This window comes from Colius striatus, chromosome 8 (assembly GCF_028858725.1).
Source record: "Colius striatus isolate bColStr4 chromosome 8, bColStr4.1.hap1, whole genome shotgun sequence".
NCBI classification, from domain to species: Eukaryota; Metazoa; Chordata; class Aves; order Coliiformes; family Coliidae; genus Colius; species Colius striatus.
Window position 1 is genome coordinate 13,132,912 of NC_084766.1, and position 24,305 is coordinate 13,157,216.

At 36.5% G+C, this 24,305-nt stretch overlaps 1 protein-coding gene across 1 annotated transcript in view; it reads right to left on the reverse strand.

Moving 5' to 3' along the window:
- Positions 1 to 24,305, reverse strand: part of CTNNA3 (catenin alpha 3) — a 493,584-nt gene that overhangs the window by 190,213 nt on the left and 279,066 nt on the right. Inside the window, exons 7-8 of the mRNA XM_062001246.1 lie at positions 20,166 to 20,246; positions 12,555 to 12,707 (exon numbers count right to left, since the gene is read on the reverse strand). Coding sequence (XP_061857230.1) covers positions 12,555 to 12,707; positions 20,166 to 20,246 — 234 coding nt within the window. The remainder of the gene's footprint in view (positions 1 to 12,554; positions 12,708 to 20,165; positions 20,247 to 24,305) is intronic.

Genomic DNA, 24,305 nt, shown 5'->3' on the forward strand with positions numbered 1-24,305 from the left:
AACAGAGGGTTTGTAAGCGGTAACCATTAGGGCCATCCCCACTGTTTATTGACAGCTGTCACATCATCTTGACAATCAGGCCAGTTTGCTAAAGGACTCCCAGAGCCCTCAGCACAGAAACAAATTCTAGCTGAAATGGGGAAGCAGGGATTTAGACCTAACTCTTGGGTTTACTGGCATTAAAAGTTTGATTTTTTTTAAAAGCTGCAGAACATCTGTAAGTCAAATGAATAAGTGTACTTTTTGGTTTATAGTTAGATAGGAATTGCTTGCTACAGACTTATCTAATCACAGATATGCTAAAATTGGCAAAGTTAGCAATTAGATTGCAAAAATAAATTCACTAAGATATTTGGATTTAACTTAGCTGTGCTAATGAAGAACCTAAAAGAAAGGAAACTCCACTGCACAGATCTCCTGGATGTACCATTAACTAAACTTTGCCTGAACAGGCAGGCTGCATACTGGTGTCCCAAGAGTGAAAAAGACAAAACTAGAGGAGTTCTGAATGGCAATTCTGAGGCACGCAAATAGAGGATGCATAGAAATCAGTGAATTGGTGGTGGTTTTCCTCTCAAAACCAAAGTATTGTGTTAACTAGCTAAATAAGAGGAAAAAAAAATATATGTGTATGATAAGAGAGTCAACTTGTCAAGGATACACTGATTCTAGAAATTAGTATGGTAACATAAAGGAAATCTACTTCACATTCATAAATATTGATCACGCTTAAAAGTGCTCATCTTATTTACAAAACTGTCCTCCTAGTCTGCTGACAGGTACATTTTATTCCCAAAATGCTGACCAATCTTCTGCATGCATATCTCTATATGCTAACTGCTTCATATTTCATACTTAGATATATGATCTTTCAAGCAGAAAGCCACACTTCAGTTCTGCATCTGCTGATCACACTGTACAACAGGATCCCATTTCCCAGTGCCAGCTGCTGCATGTGCTTATGGGTGTGACTACTAGAAATTAAACTGTAATGCAAAAATCAGGATGATGACATACTCTGTTTTGCCTGGGACCATAAGTGGTGAGTGAGCTCTCTATGTCCCTGGGGATTTCCAAAGAACCATGGTTTCTCTTCTCTTCTACTTACTTGGGAGGGGGAGGAGTGAGCGAGCAGCTATTCACGGTTCTTTGTTCCTGGCTGGGCCTAAACCACAACAGTTCTTTTTGGCACTCAAACTCTACACAAACCCATCACATTGTTGTATAGAAAGTGAAAAGCGGATGCTTTGTTAAAACTGACTTTTGGCAGAGCCATTTTCTGCAAGAGATGGATGTAGAAAACTTTAGTTCAAGAACCAGTGGCACTGTGTTTTGCTTGAAAGGAAGGAAGTTTCCCTGTAGCATGTTACTAAGTTAAATGTCAATATAGGCTAATTTTAGTAACTAAATATATACTACTATTTTCACTGTGCTGGGTTTTGCAAACATTTTTATCAGTATCTTTAACCCTGAAAATATTTTGCCTGCACCATATGTAATTTCTTGCATATTGTTTGCTGAAATGGCTTTGTAAATCTAACAGCATTGAATGAAAAATAATGTTTAGATCTATGTATATCTCAAATCCCAATTTCTTTTTAAAAACGGCACCAATTAATGCTACATAAGAGTTAATTCAGATGAACTCTTACATGGACTTTCTTAACTGAATTTAATGGTGACTGATTTTGAGTTAAATTCACTTATCTATATTTTATTCCAGGCTCTCTCATTGATCTACATAACAGATTCATTCTCCCTTTCTGTCTCCTACAGTTTATCTGTCTCATCTGTTTTCCCAAATCTAGGGACACACATATTTCTCAGTCTCCAGAGTGCTACTGAAACACAAATGAAATAAATCCTACCTTTGAAGAACTTAATTTCTGTGAATCATGAGCAATTCCACAAAGAATTGCTAGGAGAGGCTCTAAACTAAAAAGGCTTTAAACTAAAAAAAAATTATACTTAATTTTAAAATAATAGTGCTGCCAATACCAGAGGGCAGTCACTCTACACACAGTAGCTTCATCATATTTAAGTAGCAAAAAGCTATGAACTCTCCAGTGAAGCAAGGAGTGCCTGGACCAAAGTTCTCCACTAAAGCATTCAGGACATCCATCTCACCTTTTTAAAAGCTAATTTTAGAAGTGGCTGAGGTGACAAGAGCCAGCAAGTTCTTTTAATTTACTTTTTTCGTAAAGTAAATTAAGATTTTGTCAGTATTTGTATAGTTTTTTTCCTATGAGTCTTGTAGGTTGTTCAAGTAGAAAGTGACATTTTATTTCTCTATACATATTTTAATAAATCAAGATTTTTTTTTCTCTTCTACTTCATTTAACTTAAAAAGAATTATTTCTTAAGGTGAATTCACTTTCAAGATGTGCTGTACTTCCTGTACTAAAAATTTTTATATTGTCAGCCAAATTTGCTTTTTTAATACTACTCTGTATGTCCTGCATACCTTTGCTGTTTGATATCAACACATTACAACACTGACACACTTAAATGTATGTGCTATCTGTTACTATCCATACTTCAAAACAAATTTAACCTTAGAAATCCTAATTTGTAGAAGCCAGGATTGTTATAATGGAATATAGCCAAACTGAAAAACTTAAGGGCAAGAATTAGGCAACAGGCTAAACCCTCAAGTTTATGTATCAGAGTAGTAGATCTGAAGTCAATGTTATTAGATCAAACTGCAGAGAATATGATATATTCATGTACTGAGAAAAAGATGAAGAACACAAAAGTTCACTTCATCGTTGCCTCCACTTCTCCTATTAAATCTCTCAGCCTCTGCTTGGTACAGGTGACCTTTAAACACTGCAGTGGGAGATTTGCATCTGTGCCAAAAGAAAAGATAATCAGAGGATTCTTCCCAGCTCCCATCAAATTTCTTTTTTAATCTCAAGTTCACCCAGTATATCACTCCTCCTCTCAGAAAGCATTACATCTCTTTGATAGCTCAGCTCAGGAAAAGAGCCTGTCAGCTTTCCCAAACAAGAAATTTCTAGCTACAGAGGACTCACTTTTTTCCTTGTGTAGCTGTGACATTTCAGTCTTCCTTTTTACCTGTCTTCACTTTTACATACTTGTTCTCTCAATATCAGAATTTGTTTTGGTCTCTGGTAGAAGTGAATCAGAACCACTGGACAGACATTATATTCACTAAAACAGACATGTCTTACAAGGGATTATCACATACAACAAAGTCCCTGAATGCTTTTCCTTATTATTTGGTCATAATTTTCATAATTTTAAATAGTGTTTGTATTCATAGCTAATTTTGAAATTTCCTAGAAGGCAAGACTGTTTATTTTTTTTTCCATATAATCAAATATTTTCATTAGATTTACTCTTTAATTGTAACATTTTAAATGAAAAGACATTTAAAAGCAAAACCTAAATGTACAAAATTTCAAAGCAGTTAATCTTGAATTTTTTAACTATTTTTATCAAAACTGCTGCATTATAATAAGGAATTCTAATCAATAACAAACATTTTGTAACAGAAACATACCCCTTGGGAATTTATTTTAGCCACAACTCACAAAGACATAGAGTACAGATGGAATCTTAACCCACATCTGGTCCCTTTTTTCATTTTTCACTATATCCTAGTTTTTCAATGTCACAAAATCTATATTTGGACTTATGACTATTTTATGCAATATATGAGCAATGTAAGGCACTATAGCCTAGAACAACCTCCATAATACACAGCACTATAGCCTAGAATATCCTCCATCTGATGCTAAATGCTAAATGTGACCATTGGTATTCATGAAAATACTTCATCCACTGAGTGTCCATTTGTGAGAAGTGTTCAATCTAATAGTCAAGGTGCGCATTTCAATGGTTTTTTTCTTTTCACTGTGTAACTATGAGTATTTCACTTCTTCCATATATCTGAAGATACCAATAGCATTTACATCTATTTTGTGTGTGAGTGTGTGTGTAATTATTGTGCAGCTATAATACTGCAAAGATGTTAACCAAGTTATCTTAAATACTTCACAATTGTTTGGGCTTCTTGATTACTAGTGCTGTCCACAAACCAGCAGCAAATATTACTGGTGAGTGTGGCTAATGTCACAAGTCTAAACGCTTTTTTAACAGAAGCTGCAACCTCTAAGGTAAGAGTACAGAGTAGCTAATAAACTCAGGAGAGAGAAAATATAAGAAAACAAGGTAGAAGGTACTATCTGCAGTTGCTATTACCTTTAGAAACATCATCACCTCAGATCTAGTGTTGAATTTTTTCCATTGCACTGATGTTTGGAACATCACTCAATTTGTATACGTATTTCTGAAATGTATTATATCTTAAATATATTTTCAAAAGAAAGATTGTAACTTCCAAATGTTAATTTGAAAGAGAGATATTTGTAAGAGATTGTAATCCTCAGGTGGACTTACACAAAGGTCATTGGCCTATGAGAATACAGTTTGTCTTTTAAATTGCAATATAAGCAGTGAGTAGGTGTAGGGGGCAATTTAGCTTAGCTCAATTAACATTTTGTATTCATAGAGGAAGAAAAAAGTATGTTCTTTCTCAAGATCTATTGTTTCTATTTGAGAAGTTTTCATCTTCAGATTAAAATAGAAACCACAGAAAATCACTCTTGATATTTCAAGTAGTACTTCTAATTTCCATATAAATTTAATTGTTGGAGAAACCTTTGTTAGAGGATGAGCTTTTGTTTTTATAACATCCAGTTCAGTCTATTGTATTTATATGCAAAAGAATATCAGAACCTAGTATTCAAACAACCTTGATCTTTCAAAAAGAGGTGCAAAAATGCACTGAAAAACAGGATACCTGATTAGGAGAATAACACCTGGTTAAAAATTGCTATAAGGAGAATAAGAAAATGCAGTATATTGTGTGTCTCAAAACAGATCATAACTCATGTCTCAAGGTACAATTCATCTCACCTCATTTCAGCTATTTAAAAATTAGACATCCAGACTAAACTAGTTGTTCAGTCAAAGAGGTGAGTACTTATTATAAGCAAGATAAATCCTTGGGAAATCTTTATCTTAGGCTAAGAGTAAAGAGGGTAGATAGATAAGGTTTTAAATTTGAAAAAAAACAAAAAAAAAAAAAGAAAAAAAAAAGACCAACACAATCAAACATCAGAGTACTACCTGACTTTTTCATCTTTGAAATGAGACAAAACAAGAAAAATGATGAGTGAAGAAATACAAGTGAGTACAGGGTGCGGAAAGGAGTAGGGAAAGAATATTGTTAGTACATGCTTTAATTCGAGCAGACAAGTATATGCTTAAAGCTGACACAACACAAATATCAATGGTTTGGTTTACTTAAAAATAGACTTACATTCTAATTCTGTAATATCAAAATCTTTTCATTATCTGTCACTGTTGGACTTCCTGGTTTCAATACTAAAATCAATTTTTATGTGACTGGAGATCTGACTACACAGATACACATACCTATGGCCCACATTCAGAAATCTATTTTGCAAAGTTTTCCAATCAAGTGAAACATCCTGTAAGGGAAATGAAACACTGATGGTTTTATCAACGTGGCAACAACAGAATCATTTACAAAGGACATATTAAAGTAAGTAGTAAAACTATGCTGATTCAAATTATGGCTCACTGATTGTTTTTAGAATGGAATATAATCTCTTTGTTACAGTATGTTGTCCTGCTTCCATTTCAAAATTTATATTAGCAAATTCATCATTGATGCAACACTATCATCATACTCCAGATCAACAATGGTGCTCTGAAGCCATCTAGGTGTGTGGAACACTGTCTTTTTGACAAGATACAGCTGAGACACTGCTTTTTAAAAAGAAGACTCACTAAAGTTGAACTCGTGACTGGATTCTTTTAAAAAAATCCTGTTTCATTAGTTTGGAGAGAATTACACTTCAGCAGACAGTACATACCGCTGATTTCACAGCACATATCTTCAAGGGCAAAAAGTTACCTTTATATGATGAAAAGGAAAAACTTTCATAAAGCTTTTTAATGTCATAACAGAGGCAATGGAAGAATACCCTCCCTGAGGCTGCCAAAAAAGAGCTAGACAGTTAATTGTACCTTGTATGCAGCACTAAGATCCAGGCATTTAGATCCTACAACTCCAAGAATCAGCGTGGCTGAGTAACCAGTAATTCACAGCTGATACAGATAGATTAACAGCACTTTTTTTAAACATCAGGACAGAGAAGTAGGAAATTGGGATAAAGCTCTGAACCAGAAATTTCCTTGGGGTCACAGTGTCTGCATCAAGTTGTTTTGTTTTGTTTTTAAATGCATCTTCTACCAAGTTATTCAGAGTAGTAAATGAAAGAACTAATGAAAATTTATTAAATAAACTAAATACAGGGTCACCAAGATAATCAGGGGACTGGAACATCTTTCTTTTGAAGGCTACAGGATCTGGAGCTGTTCAGTCTCATTGCAGTTGTACCTTGCAAGGGAGGTCAAGGACAACAAGAAGGGCTTCTTCAAATACATTGGAGATAAAACTAATGCTAGAAGCAACAGAGGTCCACTGTTGAATGAGGTGGGTGCCCTGGTGACAGAGGTTAAGGAGAAGGCAGAGTTGTTGAATGCCTTTGTTGCCTCTGTCTACACTGCTGGAGACCGTCCTCAGGAGCCCCAGACTCCAGAGAAAGTCAGGTTAAAGGAGGAGTTTTGTTTGGTTGATGAGGACTGAATTAAGGATCAGTTGAGCAATCTGGATGTGCGTAAATCCATAGGCCCCGATGGGATGCACTCGCTGGTGCTGAGGGAGCTGGCAGAAGTCATTGCTAAACCACTCTCCATCATCTTCAGTAAGTTGTGGAAAACAGAAGAAGTACCTGACGACTGGAGGAAAGCTAATGTCACACCAGTCTTCAAAAGGGTAAGAAGGAGGAGCTACAGACCGGTCAGCCTTACCTCCATCCCTGAAAAAGTGATGGAATGACTCATCCTGGGTCCTGTCTCCAAGCCTTTAAAGGACAACGTGGTTCTACCAAGGGGAAGTCATGTTTGACCAACCCAATGGCCTTTTATGAACATGTAACCACATGTGGTAGTGCAGGGGATGTGGTTTATTTTGATTTCAGTAAAGCATTTGACACTATTTCCCACAGTAACCTCGTGGTAAAACTGAAAAAGTGTGGGCTGGATGATCAGGTAGTGAGGTGTTGAAGGAAAGAAGGCAGAGTGTTGTCATCAATGGAGTAGGGTCTAGTTGGAGGCCTGTATCTAATGGAGTCCCTCAGGGGTCAGTGCTTGGACCAGTACTGGTCAATAGATTCATTAATGTATTTGATGAGGGAACAGAGGGCACTGGCAGCAAGTTTGCTGACAATACTAAACTAGGGGGAATGGCTGACACACGAGAATGCTGTGCTGCCATTCAATGAGACCTGGACAGGCTGGAGAGTTGGGCAGGGAGAAATCTAATGAAATTCAACAAGGGCAAGTGTAGAGTCTTGCATGTGGGAAAGAATAATCCCATGTACCAGTACAGGTCGGGGAAGGAACTCTTAGAGAGTAGTACAGGGGAAAGGGACCTAAGGGTCCAGGTGGACAGCAGGATGACTGTGAGCCAGAAATGTGCCTTCATGGCCAAGAAAGGCGATGGCATCTTCGGATGTATTAGAAGGGGTCTGGTTAGTAGGTGGAGAGAGGTTCTCCTTCCTCTCTGCGTTCGTGAGACCACATCTGGAATATTGTGTTCACTCAAAACCCACTTGGATGAGTTCCTGTGTGACCTACTCTAGGAGGTCCTGCTCTGGCAGGGGAGTTGGACTAGACAATCTTTTGAGGTCCCTTCCAGCCCTTTTGATTCTGTGATTCTGTCTGAGGGGGGACCTCATTAATACTTACAAGTACTTAAAAGGTGCATGTCAAGAGGATGGGGCAACAATTTTTTCTGTAACACAAGAACTTGCACTTAAGGAAAAACCTCTTTACTGTAAGAAAGGTGAGGGAGCCCTGGCACAGGCTGCCCAGGGAAAGTGTAGTGTCTCCTTCTCTGGAGGTTTTCGAAACCCACCTGGACATGTTCCTGAGTGACTTGATTGAGGGGGACCCTGCTTTAGCAGTGGGTTGAACTGGATCACTGGAGATGTCTTCCAGCCCTTACCATTCTATGATTCTAACATGAAATTCCATCTACAGAGATGCAAAGTTAGTTATTTTGGAAAAAAAAAAAAAAAATAAAGCAATTACACTTACGTGATAGACCTCAGTAGAGTAGTACTAATCAGGAATAAGAGTTTGAGATTATCATATAAACTTCCTGTGAAAATCAGAGTTTAGCATCCAGCAGTTGTCTGAGAAGGAACACTGTTAGGAATTAAATAGATATGGAAACGGAACATCATGAAATATCTTGAATAGTGTGCACAGTTCTCATGTCCACCTTGTGAGCTAGAAACTGGAAAAGGTACAGGGAATGTATCAAGGTGATCATTTTATGGCTTCCAAACAAGGAAAATTTAACAAGATCAGAAATACTCAACTTGGAAAACAGACAGCTGAAGGAGGCATAGAGAAGGAAGGAGGCACTGGTGCCCATTTTCTCTTCTGATGTAAGAATTCAGAAACAGCAAATGAAATTATCATATGGGCGTTTCCCAGATACTTCTGTACACAACACACAGTCAAGCTGTGAAATTTTTTAACACTGGATGTTATGGATATCAAAGGTTTATAATGGGATCAGGTACACACCTAGGATGTTTTCCATTCAGGAAAAAAAAAAAAAAGAAGACAAAAAAAAACCCCACTGAGAATGTAAATGTTTTCTTCTTTTATAGCTTTTGTTCTCCAAGATGAAAACTAGAGATTGACAGAATCTGAGTTGGTTTTTCCATCTCAATGACTGCAAGCAGCTTCACTATGTCTTATGTCCCATAAAGGCTATTTGCACCTGACAGGACAAAAAAAAAATTTCTTCTGAGAGATAAGGTAGTTTGTATTTAACAATATGAGTAGTCTTGCATCACTGGCTTTTGCTGTATTACTTGGTGCCCACAACCCGTCCAACCCCTTGGATGTCACAACTGCATATAAATGGTAAAATTGCTTTCACAACTACATTGTAATTGTCTGATGTCTCATCTACCTCATCTATGAGCCTTCTCTAGTACAGTTACTGTTGTATGCCTTTTTTTTCAACATTTTTTTCTTAGTTGTTTAGCTTTTAAAATATTGTCTGATAGTGTCTATAGCAAGGTATATATCACCCATGACCTTGCACTCAATACTTTACTTGTTATTCTTAGTTGCAGAGATCAAGTCCAATTTTCCAGTAGTGTATATGACTAGCTTTCTAGATTTATATTTCATAACCTGAAAGTTGTAAGGGGATTTCTTTGTTGGTTTTTATAACAGCAAAGGAAATAAATATCAAAAGAATGAATGTGAGAACTCTTCTGCAAACATGCAAATGTGAACTGTCATTTAAGAGGCTTCTAATAAAATACAAAGATGCTTAATAACTTTCCTATAAGTTCTGGAAATGTTGTATGGGATTGGATCTTGAACTAAATTCTTATCCAACTCAAAATCTTACAGATGGTAGACAATACCATGTTATAAAAGCTATTCCTGGCAAAAGGCTGGGCAGCTTTCCCAAAGGGAATGAGTGATGTTTATATGCTACAAGTTTCACCAAGAAAAAATAAATCCTTTGATAAATAAATGGATAACAGAAGTAGCAAGATTCAAAGCCAACTCATCTTCTTTCTATCTGTTCTGTTCTTCTTGCAGAATCAGGCTCCCTGATTTTGGTAGTACTTTTAACTATACCTGATATGATATGGATATTCATTAACTATGAGACCATGTTCAGCCAGAAATCAAGCTCCACACGTATTTGTCAATTCTCAGTTTTGAATTATGTGTGCATTTATGAAGTACATACACATGAGAAAACTATCATTATTAAGATCTAATTCCAACATTCCTTGACATTTTAAAGCAACAATGCAGTCCTCTACTGCCAATTAAAAAACATACCCATATTCTTGTCTTAACAGGATTTAGACCACTAAAAAAAATACAGTTCCAATTTACAGCTTTAATGTATTTATTCTATTTATATCAGTTGAATTGGTATTACACTTGCCACAAAACAGCTGCCAGAATTCTTTTTCTTTGATGATCTTGTTGGAAATGACTGAATTTTTCTTAAAAATCAGATATACTTGTTTATATGTAAGAAGCCCCTTTGGGGCCACTTGCTTAGCTGTTAATATATTTCCATTTTTGTTTTATGTCTGATAGGCTAACAGTTAACAGATGCATTACAAGTGCTATCTAATTAATTTACTGGAGAGATAGCAGCACAGTTTATCAAAAAGACATCAGTCAAGCTCTCAGACACTGACAAGTGAATTAATCCAATATAAGCAACTTTTAAATAGGTTATTTCAGTTCCAGTAGATATTCAGAAGATAACTTAAATTTTATTTTATGTTAATTTTGAATAGCAGTCTACAACGGAAGCACCAATACAGTGACAATTTGGAACAACTAATTCAACAATAGGAGGTGGCACTATGTACAGTCTCTCCAAAATTCAGTTACCTAAACCATTTTCTAAAATATGTTTTCTTCATTGTAAGTAGCATATTAAGTCACAGCATAATTATAAATATGTACACACACACACATATCAACCATGTAACACAACTCTTACACAACAGTCGTGAGACTCTTGCTTTTATCCCCTCACATGATTTGTTTATGATTTACTACCTTGCCACTAAAATAAATATGTGTAATGTTCTCAGAATAATCTGGATAAATTAAACTCACTAGTATTTGCATTCATGAACTTTCACTCCTAAGATTGCTACACTTCATAGTATTTAAGTAGTAAGTTTAGGTGAAAACAGAGGGTTCTGAAGTTAATCATTCAGTGAGGTGAACAAAGGCAATCTCTGTAAGTTTTTGAAGCATCATCATGTACTCTGATTATCACTTTACAGAAGGTACACTGTGTAATAAACCCGTAATACCTATGCTGAAAAAGGACATTTGAATATTTTCTCCTTTTTTTTGTTTTTTCCTTCCCCTCCTTTCTAGGTATTAACTATGCTGAAATCACAAAGCTTTGCTATAGTTTTTCCTTTATCACTAAGGGTAGCTATCTTAAGGGTAGTCTTTTGTTCACAGGCATCTGCAACATGTCCTTGTAGATATTTTACACAATGTATCAGACTAACCCTAATTACAAATGTACCCTTATGGTCAGCTACCCCTTTCATTTGAGAAACAAATTCAAACCCAGGAAAGAAAATGAATATTGGATTTTTACATTCACATCTAAACTGAATAATGATTTGGGTATTCCAGCTGACCTGAACTCAATTCCGAATTCAGCAAAGCTGTCTGGTCTTCAGATATCACCTGTCTTTTCTAAAAATCAAGCTACTTCAGTTTGCTTTAGCTTCAGTATTAAAAAATCTGAAAAACTTTTAAAACTTTGGATTTGTGTTTTAGCTTTCCTTTGTTTTGTAGCATGAGCAAAATAAGGCAGTCTTGTAAATTGGAAAATACTAACTAGTCTTATTCTGTAACTACACGTCCATGAAGAGAAACATAAATGCAACACCCTACTTTTACTTTAGATGTTTACCTATTTGTCTTTCATTATCTGTAGATCCTCCAGATTAATGAATTCATTCTGAGTCAAATAGTTTTCCTAAGTAAATTTTCATCCACAGAGTAAATTCATTGATTTTTCCCATTTTTGCATTACTGCACACAAAAGCACTAAAACTATTTTAAAAGCCCACAAAATTGACAACACATTCCTTACAGGCACTTGAGAGAATAATCCTGCAAAATCCATGACTTCAGGATTCCAGCTGTGTTTCAAGCTTCAGTTTGAATAAGTTTAAGTCAGTGAATATTTAGTCACATTTGCAGGACTGATTGAGCAACAAACTGAAATCTCTCATCAGTTCTATTTGCAAATTCCTAAGTGATGAATAAGTATCACTTATAAGCAATAAAGGAGTATATTTTTTATAAATATGTACTGAGTATACAATGCATGTGAGCAAATTTATTCAACATATATGCCAACATGCTTTCAGTCTACTAGAGGGAGGGTTCATGGCTCTAAACTGTGTCACAGCACCATTTCCTCTTCATCATATCATTACACAGGCTAAAAATTTTCCAAGTGAGAAAGCTGGCAAATAACTAGTACTAATACAGCATCTCACATAGTTTGGGTAGTAGTATTCTGAGCTTGTGGCTAATACTCATTAGAGTATATCACACTTTTGATCAAGTTTCGACTGAACATCTTTGTGGAAAGGCTTGCAATAATTTCTCAAATTAGAATTCCTCATCATCTGGTTCTATGCAATGAAGAACTATATAAATGGTGATACTCCAAAACTCACTACCCTACTGCATACCATTATGTAATAAAAATAAGTTTCAATGACAGGCTTAATTGTGTTACAATATCTGCCAGCAAAGGAAATGTACAGTGGCAAGTCATTTACACCAAATATTTGAAAAAAGTGCAAATTCATTAAACATACCTCCACAAGCCTGCTGGTATGTTCTCGAAATATAGCTGCATATTCCTTTATTTCTTTATCTCTTCCATTTTTGGCAGCTTCAATAAGAACTAGAAGTGGAACAGTCGTGTCTAAGAAGGAATCTGAGATGTGATCTATAATGGCTTTACGGAGCTGCAAAAAAAGCATTACATTAGTATCTGCTAAATCAACTATTTATTAAAGTCTACTATAATTATTGTCCATTAGTATTTTCCAACATAAACATGCACACACTGTATTGCTGCATTATTTGCAGGATTATTTGTCTGAAACCTGCTGCAGCTATAATCTATGTATTACACAGAAAATTCTTTCATTTTAGTGACAATTTTAACATACTAGTACCTAAGTATATATGTTTGTGTATGTGAAAAGCTTAAAGCATGTACTAATTCTGTTGAAATCAAGGAACCCAAATAAATATTCATGTTCTTTGATGAACAAAATAGACCACTTCAGTGATTCTGCACATGAAAAATTACTTAGACCAAACCTAATGTCTCCTGGGTATTCTGTCTTGAAGATCAGGTGCCAAGGAAGAAGGCTATTTCATTTTACAAAGAAAATATTAATTTAATTATGTTTGTACTCACAAAATAATCTATATCCATGTTTTTATAATTGCAAAATTACCCAGATATTTTCTACCTTGTTGGAAAATCCAATGATACAGTTTGATTAGCAAAATGGGAGCTTTCATGGTAATTATGTCAATAAGATTACTGATTATGCCACTTGGTAATAGATTAATAGAGCAAGACAAACTATAAATGATTCTGAAGTTCAATTTTCTCTATTTAAATTAATTGTTCTTGAACTTACTTAAATCATTAAAGAAGTGTAACATTCTGCTATGTATTACTTCTCTCAAATTAGGTTTCATGTAAGCATAGAACTAATCATTAGGACATTACTTAAAAGGTTATGTTCTGTGTTACAAACCTACACATGGCAATCATTCATTTTAATCATGGACCACGACAAGAAATATACCTATAGTAATAATAGATGCAATGCAAGTAAATTATCAAGTTAATTTAATTTCTTACTGAAAAAAATATTTTTACAATATATATAAAACATATATAGAACACTCCTAAGTTGTTATATGCTGACAGGTTTGTTGACAAAGAACATCTTCACTGAGCATTTTGCTCCAATGTATCTATCTGAAAACTCAGTAGAAGTAAAGACTCCCACAGCTAGAAAAATGAAAAAAATCTCACAATCTTTTTGATGCTGCTGTCCTCGAAGATAGGGTAGTGAACATGCACTGCAGAAATAATAGTAGAGAATCTGCTCATAATCAAGACAAGATTTAGATATGAATTTGGATAACCTCACCATCTAAAGCTAGCTCTCACTGACTCACCAAGCACATGGGACAGACAAATCTTCCAATGCAGGTAAGTTTATGTTTAGACTGGTTTTTTTTGTCTTTTAACTTACTGCAGCTCACTGCACCAGGATATACTATCTGGATATATTTTATGTTCTCAAAAGTAATTTACAAAGACAGAGGCTATGGGATCCCAATGTAAATTCTGTTTTTACTGTCATATTCACATTCCCAGCTTTATTCAGGCTGGAATTTTAAAAAAATAAAACAGACAATAAAAAGCTCCACTATCAGGAACAAAATACATTGAATCTCTGGTCATGTCAAGTTACGTGTTAAAATTTCTGTGTTGGAAATGTTCAACTAAAGAAAGCAGACATACTTGTCTGCTTAAAAATAAGTAAATGAATGTGACCTGTACATGATTTAAACATTGAGATTTCAGTTTATAATAATTGAAAACAAAACCATATCTATGGCCAATGATTTGTTATCTCCAAGAGAAATCTGATTAGACCAGACTGTAGGACTTTTGCAGCCTTAACAAATTCTTTGATGACCAGTGACTGCAATGACCTTAGTCACATTTGTGGTGAGCTTGAGACATCCAATTTTCAAACCAGCAACCTAATTTTAACTCTCACCACATAATTCCTTGCTGTAGCTTTTTACTGGTTTGCTTGGTTTAATTAACCTTTCACATATAAATTATCATTATTATTTTGTTCTAAGAAATTCTCTCTCCTGCAATTAAACAGTGAAACGCATCCTCTTAAAAAAAAAAAAAAAAAAAGATAATGTTGTGTCTTTGCGGAATACAAACAAGTTTGAAATTATGTTCCTGTTTCAGCTATGCGAAGGAATACATAAAGTTGAGATTTTCAAAAGATGGCTTGTGTAGCATTAAAGAACAAAGAAATACACTGTAGGACAAAAAAAGGAAAAAGCCAAAAGGAAAAAAGAGTATCTGAAACGGTATCTATTTCTCTTCATTCTAATCAAAACAAGCAGTTTTTCCACAATTCAGTAAGTCTATTTCTGACTCCAGCCACCTCTAGACCAAAATGCTAAAAGCTAAATATCCTTACAGGGAGAGATAATAAACAGACAAAGAAAAGCACCAGAACCACCAGCATGCATTACTAGGGAAGTTACTGTGCTATAATTAAATTTTTAATCATATTTTTAAGTGAAAGAAACACCATCAGAAAAGGAAAAACAGAAGCAAGAGGATGTTTGACAAATTGTTTTATTTTTAAGGTGCAAGGTCTTATTCTTACCCTTTGAGCAGACTGTTATGGAAGTAGAGCATGGAGAGGTTTTGTTTTGCAATCAAAGTGCATTCAAAAATAACATAGAAACATGCTGCTTATAAAACATGGGGCATAAGGTTGTCAAAAACAAACAGAAGAGGGTAGAGAAGAAAATCCCAGCAGACCTTTGCAACACTATTAAACATCAGTATCCTGATGAGTACAGAACACTGTGTTTGCTTCTATTTGTCTATTGTCTTACAAGACTACACTGGAAAAAGTCGTAGAACTAAAGGTTAGTTATTATTGAGGGAACTCTCTTCCTTGTTTCAAAGGGATGCCAGGAAAGCAATCTCCTTTGTGTACAGGAAAAGCCATGGTGAAGCAGCAGAAAGGAAGAATATTATCATTAATAAAGGTTATTAAAAAAACAACCAAAACTGCAGAACAACCATAGGAGATACATCCCTGCAGTCTATTCATGGTGTGCTGGGAAATAACTGGGAGATAAGAAATGAGTACAGTAATTTCTCAGAATTAGAAATTGGAATGAATAGGCAAATCCTTTCTAAATATTCATACAGCTCTACTAGGCAGGCAAGCAGTGATCTAGGTAAAACTGCACACAGAAATGACATGCACATCTCTGGCACAATATAAGTAAAAACCAAACCCAAAAGTACCAGCCAAGTTCCTGAAGTGAATACAAATAATTTCACTTGACAAGCCACAGATTTTTACCACTTCCAGAGTACACTGTTCCTGAGATAGCTACTTTTGCCTTTAAGTCTTGTCAGGTAGAAGCTTTCCTTTATTTTCTGTGACCTACAAACATGTCCCATAGAGGCCCATGGCATAAGACACAATCAGGTGGTGACTGGTTCAGCACTTCTATGATGGTTTTGTGTGACAGATTTGTGTGGAGTCATTTTTTGCTTGGTAACACGGGAAGGAGGCTGCAGTGCTGCCCCCGTAAGCAGTTCTCAAAACTTCCCAAGGCTATGAGTTTTGACCCACCTCTGGCCTGGCCAGGTCAATCTGCCATCACTATTTAAGAAGGTGTCGTGGTTTGGCCCAGCTAGCACAACAGCACCACGACAGTTTCTCGCTCGATGCCCCCATTCACCGCTACCCTCGTTAAGATGGCGGAGGACCCAGCGAAATGGGAGTAAAAAGATAAGCAAGATTGTTGTGGATTGAGACAAGGGCAGGGAGGGCTCACTGCCAATTATGGTTCTGGGCAAAACAGACTCCAGTACTCGACTTAGAGAGGAAAGTAGGAAAGTTTATTCTACAAGAAACAGAACAGAATAAAAGCAAAAAGGGAGTAGGATGATGAGAAAATTACAACCAGCACTTTAAGATCTCCCTCCCCCATCCCTCCTTTCTTCCCAGGCCCAGCTCACTGCTCCCGATATCTCTACCTCCTCCCCCCCACAACAGCTCAGGGGGGCAGGGAGTGGGGGATGTGGTCAGTCTATCACAGATGGGCTTTGCCGCTTCTGTCTTCTCAGATGAGGATGACTCCTGGCATTCTTCCCCTGCTCCAACACGGGGTTCCTCCCCTGGAACACAGTCCTTAACAAACTTCTCTGGTGTGGGTTGTTCCCAGCAGCTGCGGCTTCTGCCGATACAGGTTCCCTCACACGGGACACAGTCCTTGGTGAATATCTCTGACATGGATTCTTCACCGCAGTTGCAGTTTCTGCAGTTGCAAGGTCCCTCTCTTGGGACAAGGCCTCTTCTGGGCATAAGTTTAATGAGCTGCTTTGTCGTGGGTTCCTCCCCACAGTTACAGCTGTGGATATTGGGTCCCTTCCTCGGGACAGGGCCTGCTCCGGCCATAGTGATAAAGGGGCTCTCCTTTGGGACAAGGCCTCCTCCGGCCAAAATCACTGTCCCTGGCTCGGGGCCTTTAATGAAGTGAATCGCTGCCCCTGGTCTGGGGTCAGCTTTAGCAAAATGAGTCTCTGCCCCTGATGCGGGCTCATTATCAAAATGAGTCTGTACCGCTGATGCGGGGTCTTTAAAGAAATGAAAATAAATCTCAGCTTCACCAGTTCTCTCCATAGAATGCAGGGGAGTCTCTGCTACAGCACACCTCCTCCCTTTCATCACTGACCTTGGAGTCCGCATGGTTGTTTCTCTCACCGTTCCTACTCCTTGCACCACCACCAGCCAGAAGAAGAGAAGAAGGGGCAGAAGAAAGAAAGAAGAAAGAAAGAAGATGGAGGAAAACACCTCCCCTTCCGGCTTCTTCTTAAAAAGTGATCGTGGAGGCGTCTAATTGGCTCAGCCCCAGAAGTGAGCCTTTTCTGAGCTGGGGAGAGTTGTGAGAAACTTCTTGCAGGAGCCATCTTTGCAGCCCCTTCCCCCATACCAGAAAAGGCTGTCATGTCAAACCATGACAGAAGGAAAACCTCTGGTGAATAGAAGGAGGTGGGAAGGGTGAGACAAGATGGAGGCGACCACACAGACCTGATAGTCAGAGAAGGAGGAAGGGAGGAGGAGTGCTAAGACCCGAGACCTCCCTGCAGCCCATGGCAAGAGAGCAGCTGTCCCCCAGTAACCCATGGAGGGCAATAACAGGATTGATAGTCACTCGCAGCTCCAGGAGGACCATGTGCCAGAGGGAATGACTGCAAATGAGGACTCCATGCCAGCGAGTGATTGCTGACTACCCTATGCCAGGGAGAGAGATTTTGCCTCGGCAGGCAAAGACTGTGTGAGGAGATGGCCATGGCACAGGCCGTGCTGGAGAGCCTGCAAGCCACAGAGACCCACACAGGAACCAGAGAGGAGCTGCAGCCCTTGGAATGAACACTTCTCAGTGGCCCATGCAGGGCTGCCCGGCCTGTGAGGGACACTGCTGGAGCATGGGAATAATAAGGAGTCCTCCTGCCCTGAGAGGAAACGAGTGTCAGGAGCCATCAGCAAAAGACTGATTGAAACTACCATTCCCTGCCTCCCTGTGCTATTCAGGGTGGGAGGAGATAAAGACACAGAATTGGGTGCTTGAATCTCCGAAGGGGGAAGGTGGTCATACTCTTCATCATCATCCCACTCTGTGCTGTTTTCTGTCTGTGATGTTTTTGGTTATTGGTGGATTAAGTAAAGTTTCATTTTCTTCTCCAAGTCAAGTAGTCCTGTCTCTTTTGCCCAGGCAAAAGACCACAGTGGCGAGTGGGCCCTCTCTGTCCTTAGGGAGTTCCAAAGACCCTCAGTTACTTTTCCCTTCACAGTCCTGTTGGGAGGAGGCAGTGAGTGAGTGACTGCTCATAGTTCTTTGCTCCCAGCTAGGCCAAAACCATGACATTTTATTTATTGTGTGCTACACTGATGAAATTTCAAAAAGAGGTTTCATTTTCAATTTTGCAGAGGCAATCCCAGTAATTGACTGAAAGTCAAGTACGTTGTGCACATCATAGCCCAAAATCCACTTTGAGTACCTAATATAATATCAGCTATGATACACAGAATGACTCAAAAAAAAAAAATAAGTACTATAAAGGTTGTGAGAGTAGACCAAATAACAATTTTCATGTTTTTAGTAATAGTACTGGGAGACAGAATAATGAATGTTCATAAGTGAATGCAAATAAGACTCTACTTCAATATCTGCAGGCATAGAACTCACAATTTCATGTTTCCCAGATCAGGAATTAGACAGGCGGTAAGGACTCCTCCTAATACAATTCTTATGCAATTCACATGTATAAACAGAGAAATGGAGAAAGTAGATTAAATATTTCTCATAAATATCTTCCAGTGGAAAATGTTAAGAAGCTTCAGAGCTACTCTGGTTCTAGATTGACTTTAAGTTGGGCATGATTACATTCAGCCTGAATGTTTTACAAAGGTTTATAGAAACATACAAATTGAATTAGTTAACAGATTTTAAACACCGTGACAGAGTCAGTAAGCTGTTATAAGCTAGGGTTTAATTAACTCATGGAAAAGACTGTGGGACAGAACAGAGGAGTTCTTAGACACACTGAGCTTGTGATGCAAGTCACTGGCTTGTCTAAGCTGAACATATTTTTGACAGAATGTGAACAGAAATTGGATAACTAGTTAGCTGTAAACCCTATATTTATATTATATTCATCTCATCTTTCAAGGCTTCTCCTGGCTGATTATGGGAGACATGAAGAAATTTATTCATCATCTTGAAGCATAGGCTGGCTCATAACACTGTACACAAAGTTGTGAGGATTATTCTTCCACCAGATTGATAAATAGCCACAGCTAGAGACAGGATAAAAGCAACATGTGCTCATGTTCTTTGTACCCATAAATTTTCATATGGCTGGTTGGGGTAGTCTGGAGGAAAGAACTACTGGCTTTCTAGCTCTCTTTTCTAAACTGGTATGTTATATTCTTTCAATATAATATAAATTTTTTCTCAAAGATGTTCCATAAAGAAAAAGGATGTAAACACAGCTGATGTCTACTGCTCACCTTCTGAAGTAAACTGAAGTTGTCATCCATATCTTATGTTAGTTTTAGTATATTGGGAAGCAAAATGGGTGGGTGAACTGTGGTGGGCAAACCTTTTGTGTTATATGAGTTCTCACTATTGTGAAGAACTAGAAATAGCAGCCTAGTGGTTCCTTCAAGGTATCTGTTCTAAAAACCAATAATAATTCAAGCTTATTTAAAGTGAACCTTGAAGTTCAAAGTACATTACTGATACATTTCTGTAGCCAGTACATATTTAGACATGTACATTTGCCTATCTACATACACATATTCAAGCCAGTATTATTTGGTAGGGTTTTTTCCCATAGTTTTGCAAATTTGTATGTATGTATATGTATGTATTCAGTGGAATACATATTCTCTGGAATTCTGTGGAATAGTATAACTGTCTTCAGGTTTGGGGTTTTTTAATATAGAGGAAACCTTTTTTTTTCTTCCCAAAATGCAGTGCTACAAAAATTGAAAAGAGCAATTTCAAAATTTCAAGTCTCCTTTTCAGTTCCCCAGGTTGCTTACCTGTCTGCGGAGGTCCCTTGTCTTCTTGCACATACTATCTATTGCAACATTCAAGGCATTACTTCTCTCTTTCTTGTCAGTCTGTAATAAACACAGTAGAAAACAAAACGAGGGTTATTTGTGATTTCTTTGCAAGCTTGTTCTTTGTGTCTTCAGTTCATCAGAGCATTTGGTCCACCACACACGCTTAAGGATTTTTTTGAATTTTAATATCTTTCAAGAGCCAGTACCACACTATTCACAGAATGCAAATTTGTAATGTTAAGCATAATCCACTGAATCAAATATATGCTTTAATTAGCAGTATACAGGAACAAAATTAAATATTTTTTATCTTCTGAATTACTGTAATACTCTTTTTTATAGTCCAAGTTTACTTATGGAACAACATTTATGTAATTATTATTATTGATGGCAATCCATTATTGCCACATTCATACGAAAAATCATGTTATTTCTTTAAAACCAATTTATAAATTCAGATGTCCACAGTGCATTTTGGTAGTGCTTTAGTTTACAGCATTCATTATTTTACTCCTGTAAATCAGAATGAGTGAGTTTCAAAATGTCCAAGATATTTCAGTGCAAACATTGTCAATGAAAATGGACAATCCATTTAACAGCACATTCATTCTCAGCATCTACAGAAGACTGAGCTTTTGAGATATTTAAAAGAGTCCTAAGAGAACCAGTTGTGTACTTTCCAAGCAATCTTTTTGTTTCTACTTATAAGCATAACACAATCTTTTTGTTTCTACTTATAAGCATAACACTTATTATTAGCTATTTGAAAAGTGTAGTTAACACTTGTATTGCCCAGCATTTTTTCTATATAATATTACTGTAGTAGTTCTGTGTTTAAAAGATGTTTTGAATAATTCTGTGTGTGTATGCTAGCACAGAAACTAAAAAATACAAAACGTCTGACAAACCTGGTTCCTCTAAAGCAATCATTTGTTACTCACTACCTTGGACTGCCCTGGTCCAAAGAAAAGAAACCACCAACAGTGAAAGTATCTTTAAGTCAGTTCAAATTACATTTCCAGGAAAAGGAGTAGATTCTCACAAATGTTAAAGAAGTAGTTATGTCTACTGATTGTGTGTATACATACATATATATATATATATAAATATATATATATATATATATATTTGGGCTTCAGTTATAATGCACTAGGAAGTCTTTATTAAGACCATGACTGTCTCATTTAATAAATCATACTAAAATAAATATTACTGAAAACAACAGTAATATCTTGGTAGGCACCTAGGTGTATAGCCTTGTAATATACATCATACTTCAGTCAGAGTTATTTCCTCGATGAAAAGCCCCATAAAATGAAATCCATGAACTGAGCAAAATGTTTAATATTAAAGCAAAGATCAGAGATGATCAGGAAAAATTTTACATTAAAAGTGAACATGTAATGTAATAAATGCCTTGAAATTATGAGTACATTCTATATCAACTGAAAGGAACAATTACTTGGAAAAAAAAATGAGCTTGTATATTCAGAGTGACTTCAAAATTTTCCTACTACTTTCTGTTTCTGAAATTGCTTACAGTCTTCACATAGAGCAGATGATCAAACAAAGGTCTGTGGAGAGAGGTCTGAACTTCACCTTGAAACCTTCAAAGAATCCCTAAATGTAGACACTATCTATTACATAGCAATGTGACCAGGTCTAATGTCAATACTTGCATAGGAACTGAAGTAAATAATGGCTCTCTTACTATGTTTTGCAAGCTATTGTCAGACTTGACAACAAAACTGATCCCTTCTAAACTGCAAGGTAAACAGGACCAGTAAAAGTATTGTGTATACAATTCAGCTTATGCCTATGCATTTTCAAATGAAAAAGATGCAGTTCCACATCAACATAGACTTTAACAGCTTTAAATTTACAGGTTATTTTTCTAAGAAGACAGAATCAATGTAAAATATTGAGATTTGTTTTTAAGTTGTCTAGTAAGCTCTAAATTAAAAGATGGCAACTAAGGTGACTAACTATGCAAACCTAAATCTTTAAGGCAGCTAATATGAAATAACCTCACTCAGCAAGTGGCATAAAAATACTGACCAATAATGAAGGGAAAAAAGTCTTTGTTTGCAAATTCTTAACATAATTGTCAATAGTAAATGTCTAGAAAGTAAACCTAACTCTAATTGAAGTTATTCTTCACCTCATATATTTCCCAAGAACTCAAATATACTGTAAAATGGAGCCACAGATTGTAATTGCAAACTCTCATTCTTCCTTAAAGAAATTTAAAAAGGAAAACAATATTTCATTTTTTTTATAAATCCTTTTAATAGAGATGTAAGTGTTTTTTGAAAATTGTGTCCAGTCTGTTAAAGTCAGAGGGACATATGACAAAATCTCCTGTGGGAGTAGTCTTAAACATGCATGCTCTCACACTATGTTGTCCAGCTTCTGTAAGGTATTGCCTGCTGGTCCCAAGTACCTTTCAACGATGGATTAACTCTTTATGTTAAGTTTATATTCCTCTGCAAAGTTCCATCCCAAATACATGTGACTGTAACAGTTTAAGATCTACACTAGATGATTACACTTTTTAACAGCTGAAAAATACCAGAATTAATATTTTTAAAGTCTATAACAAAGCAATAGCAAAGTGAAACTAAACATGATCTGAACGACTCTACACTATGTTCCACTCTCCAGCAATACAGCTAATCTGTCTGTATTTACAGTATTCTGCATCTGCTTGTCAATTTACATTTTTCTGATGACCGCTGTACTTAAAAATCAACAACTGCACCCTAAAATTTTTCATTCTCGTACAGGGTGACTAGATTAAGAAAAGGGCTAGGAAAATTATGTGTATTGTTCCAGGCTCTGCATTTCAAAAGTCAGGGAGTTGAGCTCAATCCTTTCAGTTTTCCTGCACTCAGATACCATTTTATTTTGTAAAACACATGTAATAATGGCTATATGGCTCCCATGTTAAGATACTACAAACAATATCCAGCTCCTATTTCAATGCATTTTAACATATGAAACAAGCACTATGTCACATTGTTATTAATACTCTAGTAAATGAAAATAAGTATTTTTAATTAACACTGCATAGCCTGAAGATAAATGCTGAGCACTGCCAATAGTAAAGGCCTATCTGTTTCACACACTGGAAAATAACATTAGTTGAATAAATCGAAAACCACACAAGCAGAAAATCTTTCCTGTTAGATTTTCATTTAAAACAGTACGTATCTAAGGACAGATTCTCAGTTGAAAATCACCATATCTCCACTTTTTTAATGAAGTTCATTTATATCAGCAGGGAATTATGACCTTCACAGGCATTGCAAATCCTTCTGCACTCCAAGGTATGCAGATTTAAAATAATATATTTGCATTAGCTACACAGACTTGAAGGACTCAAGAGCATGTCTCCAGTGGGTACATGACAACAATTAACAGTATTAACAAAGACAGCAGTAATCCTACAATCTTCATACATCACTGAGTTGAAGAGATAGCTCATACAAAGGAATGTAGTTATTGTGATAAGGTTTTTACTTTCACTTCCTTCATGCTTCTCATGAGCTAAATATGTTTACCTAATAAATGCACTGTTTCCCCCTCTGAAAACTGATTAGTACACTCTAAAGATTTGAGCAGAACTAAAGTGATCATCTAATCTCTTGAAGTTCTAAAGCTAATAGATGTGGGCTAACTTTATACAAAATTATATAAAAAAGGGAGACAATCAGCCACAGATCTTCAAACAGTAAATACTATTACTATTGATCATGTGAATCAAAGAACATCCCCTCTTTGACCATAATCAAGAATTTAGTTACAACACAGAACTGAAGTACTCTCATTGGCAGGGCTACAACAAACAACTGTTGGCCAAGTGAAATTGAGCCATTTTATTTGGGTACTGGTAATAAAATATTCACAAGGATTTACTTGAACCTTGGAAGGCTTCCCTCCTTCAGTTCCCCTTACAACCACCAGAGAAAGTATTTACCTTTGCATCACCTCTGAAGGTCCTGAGCATTCCCTATAGAGGGTGTTAAAAGAGATCTAGTTCAGTAGGTTCAGGTTTTGCCTTGTGAATAGTCCAAGAAAATCATAGAATCACAGAATGTTAGGGGTTGGAAGGGA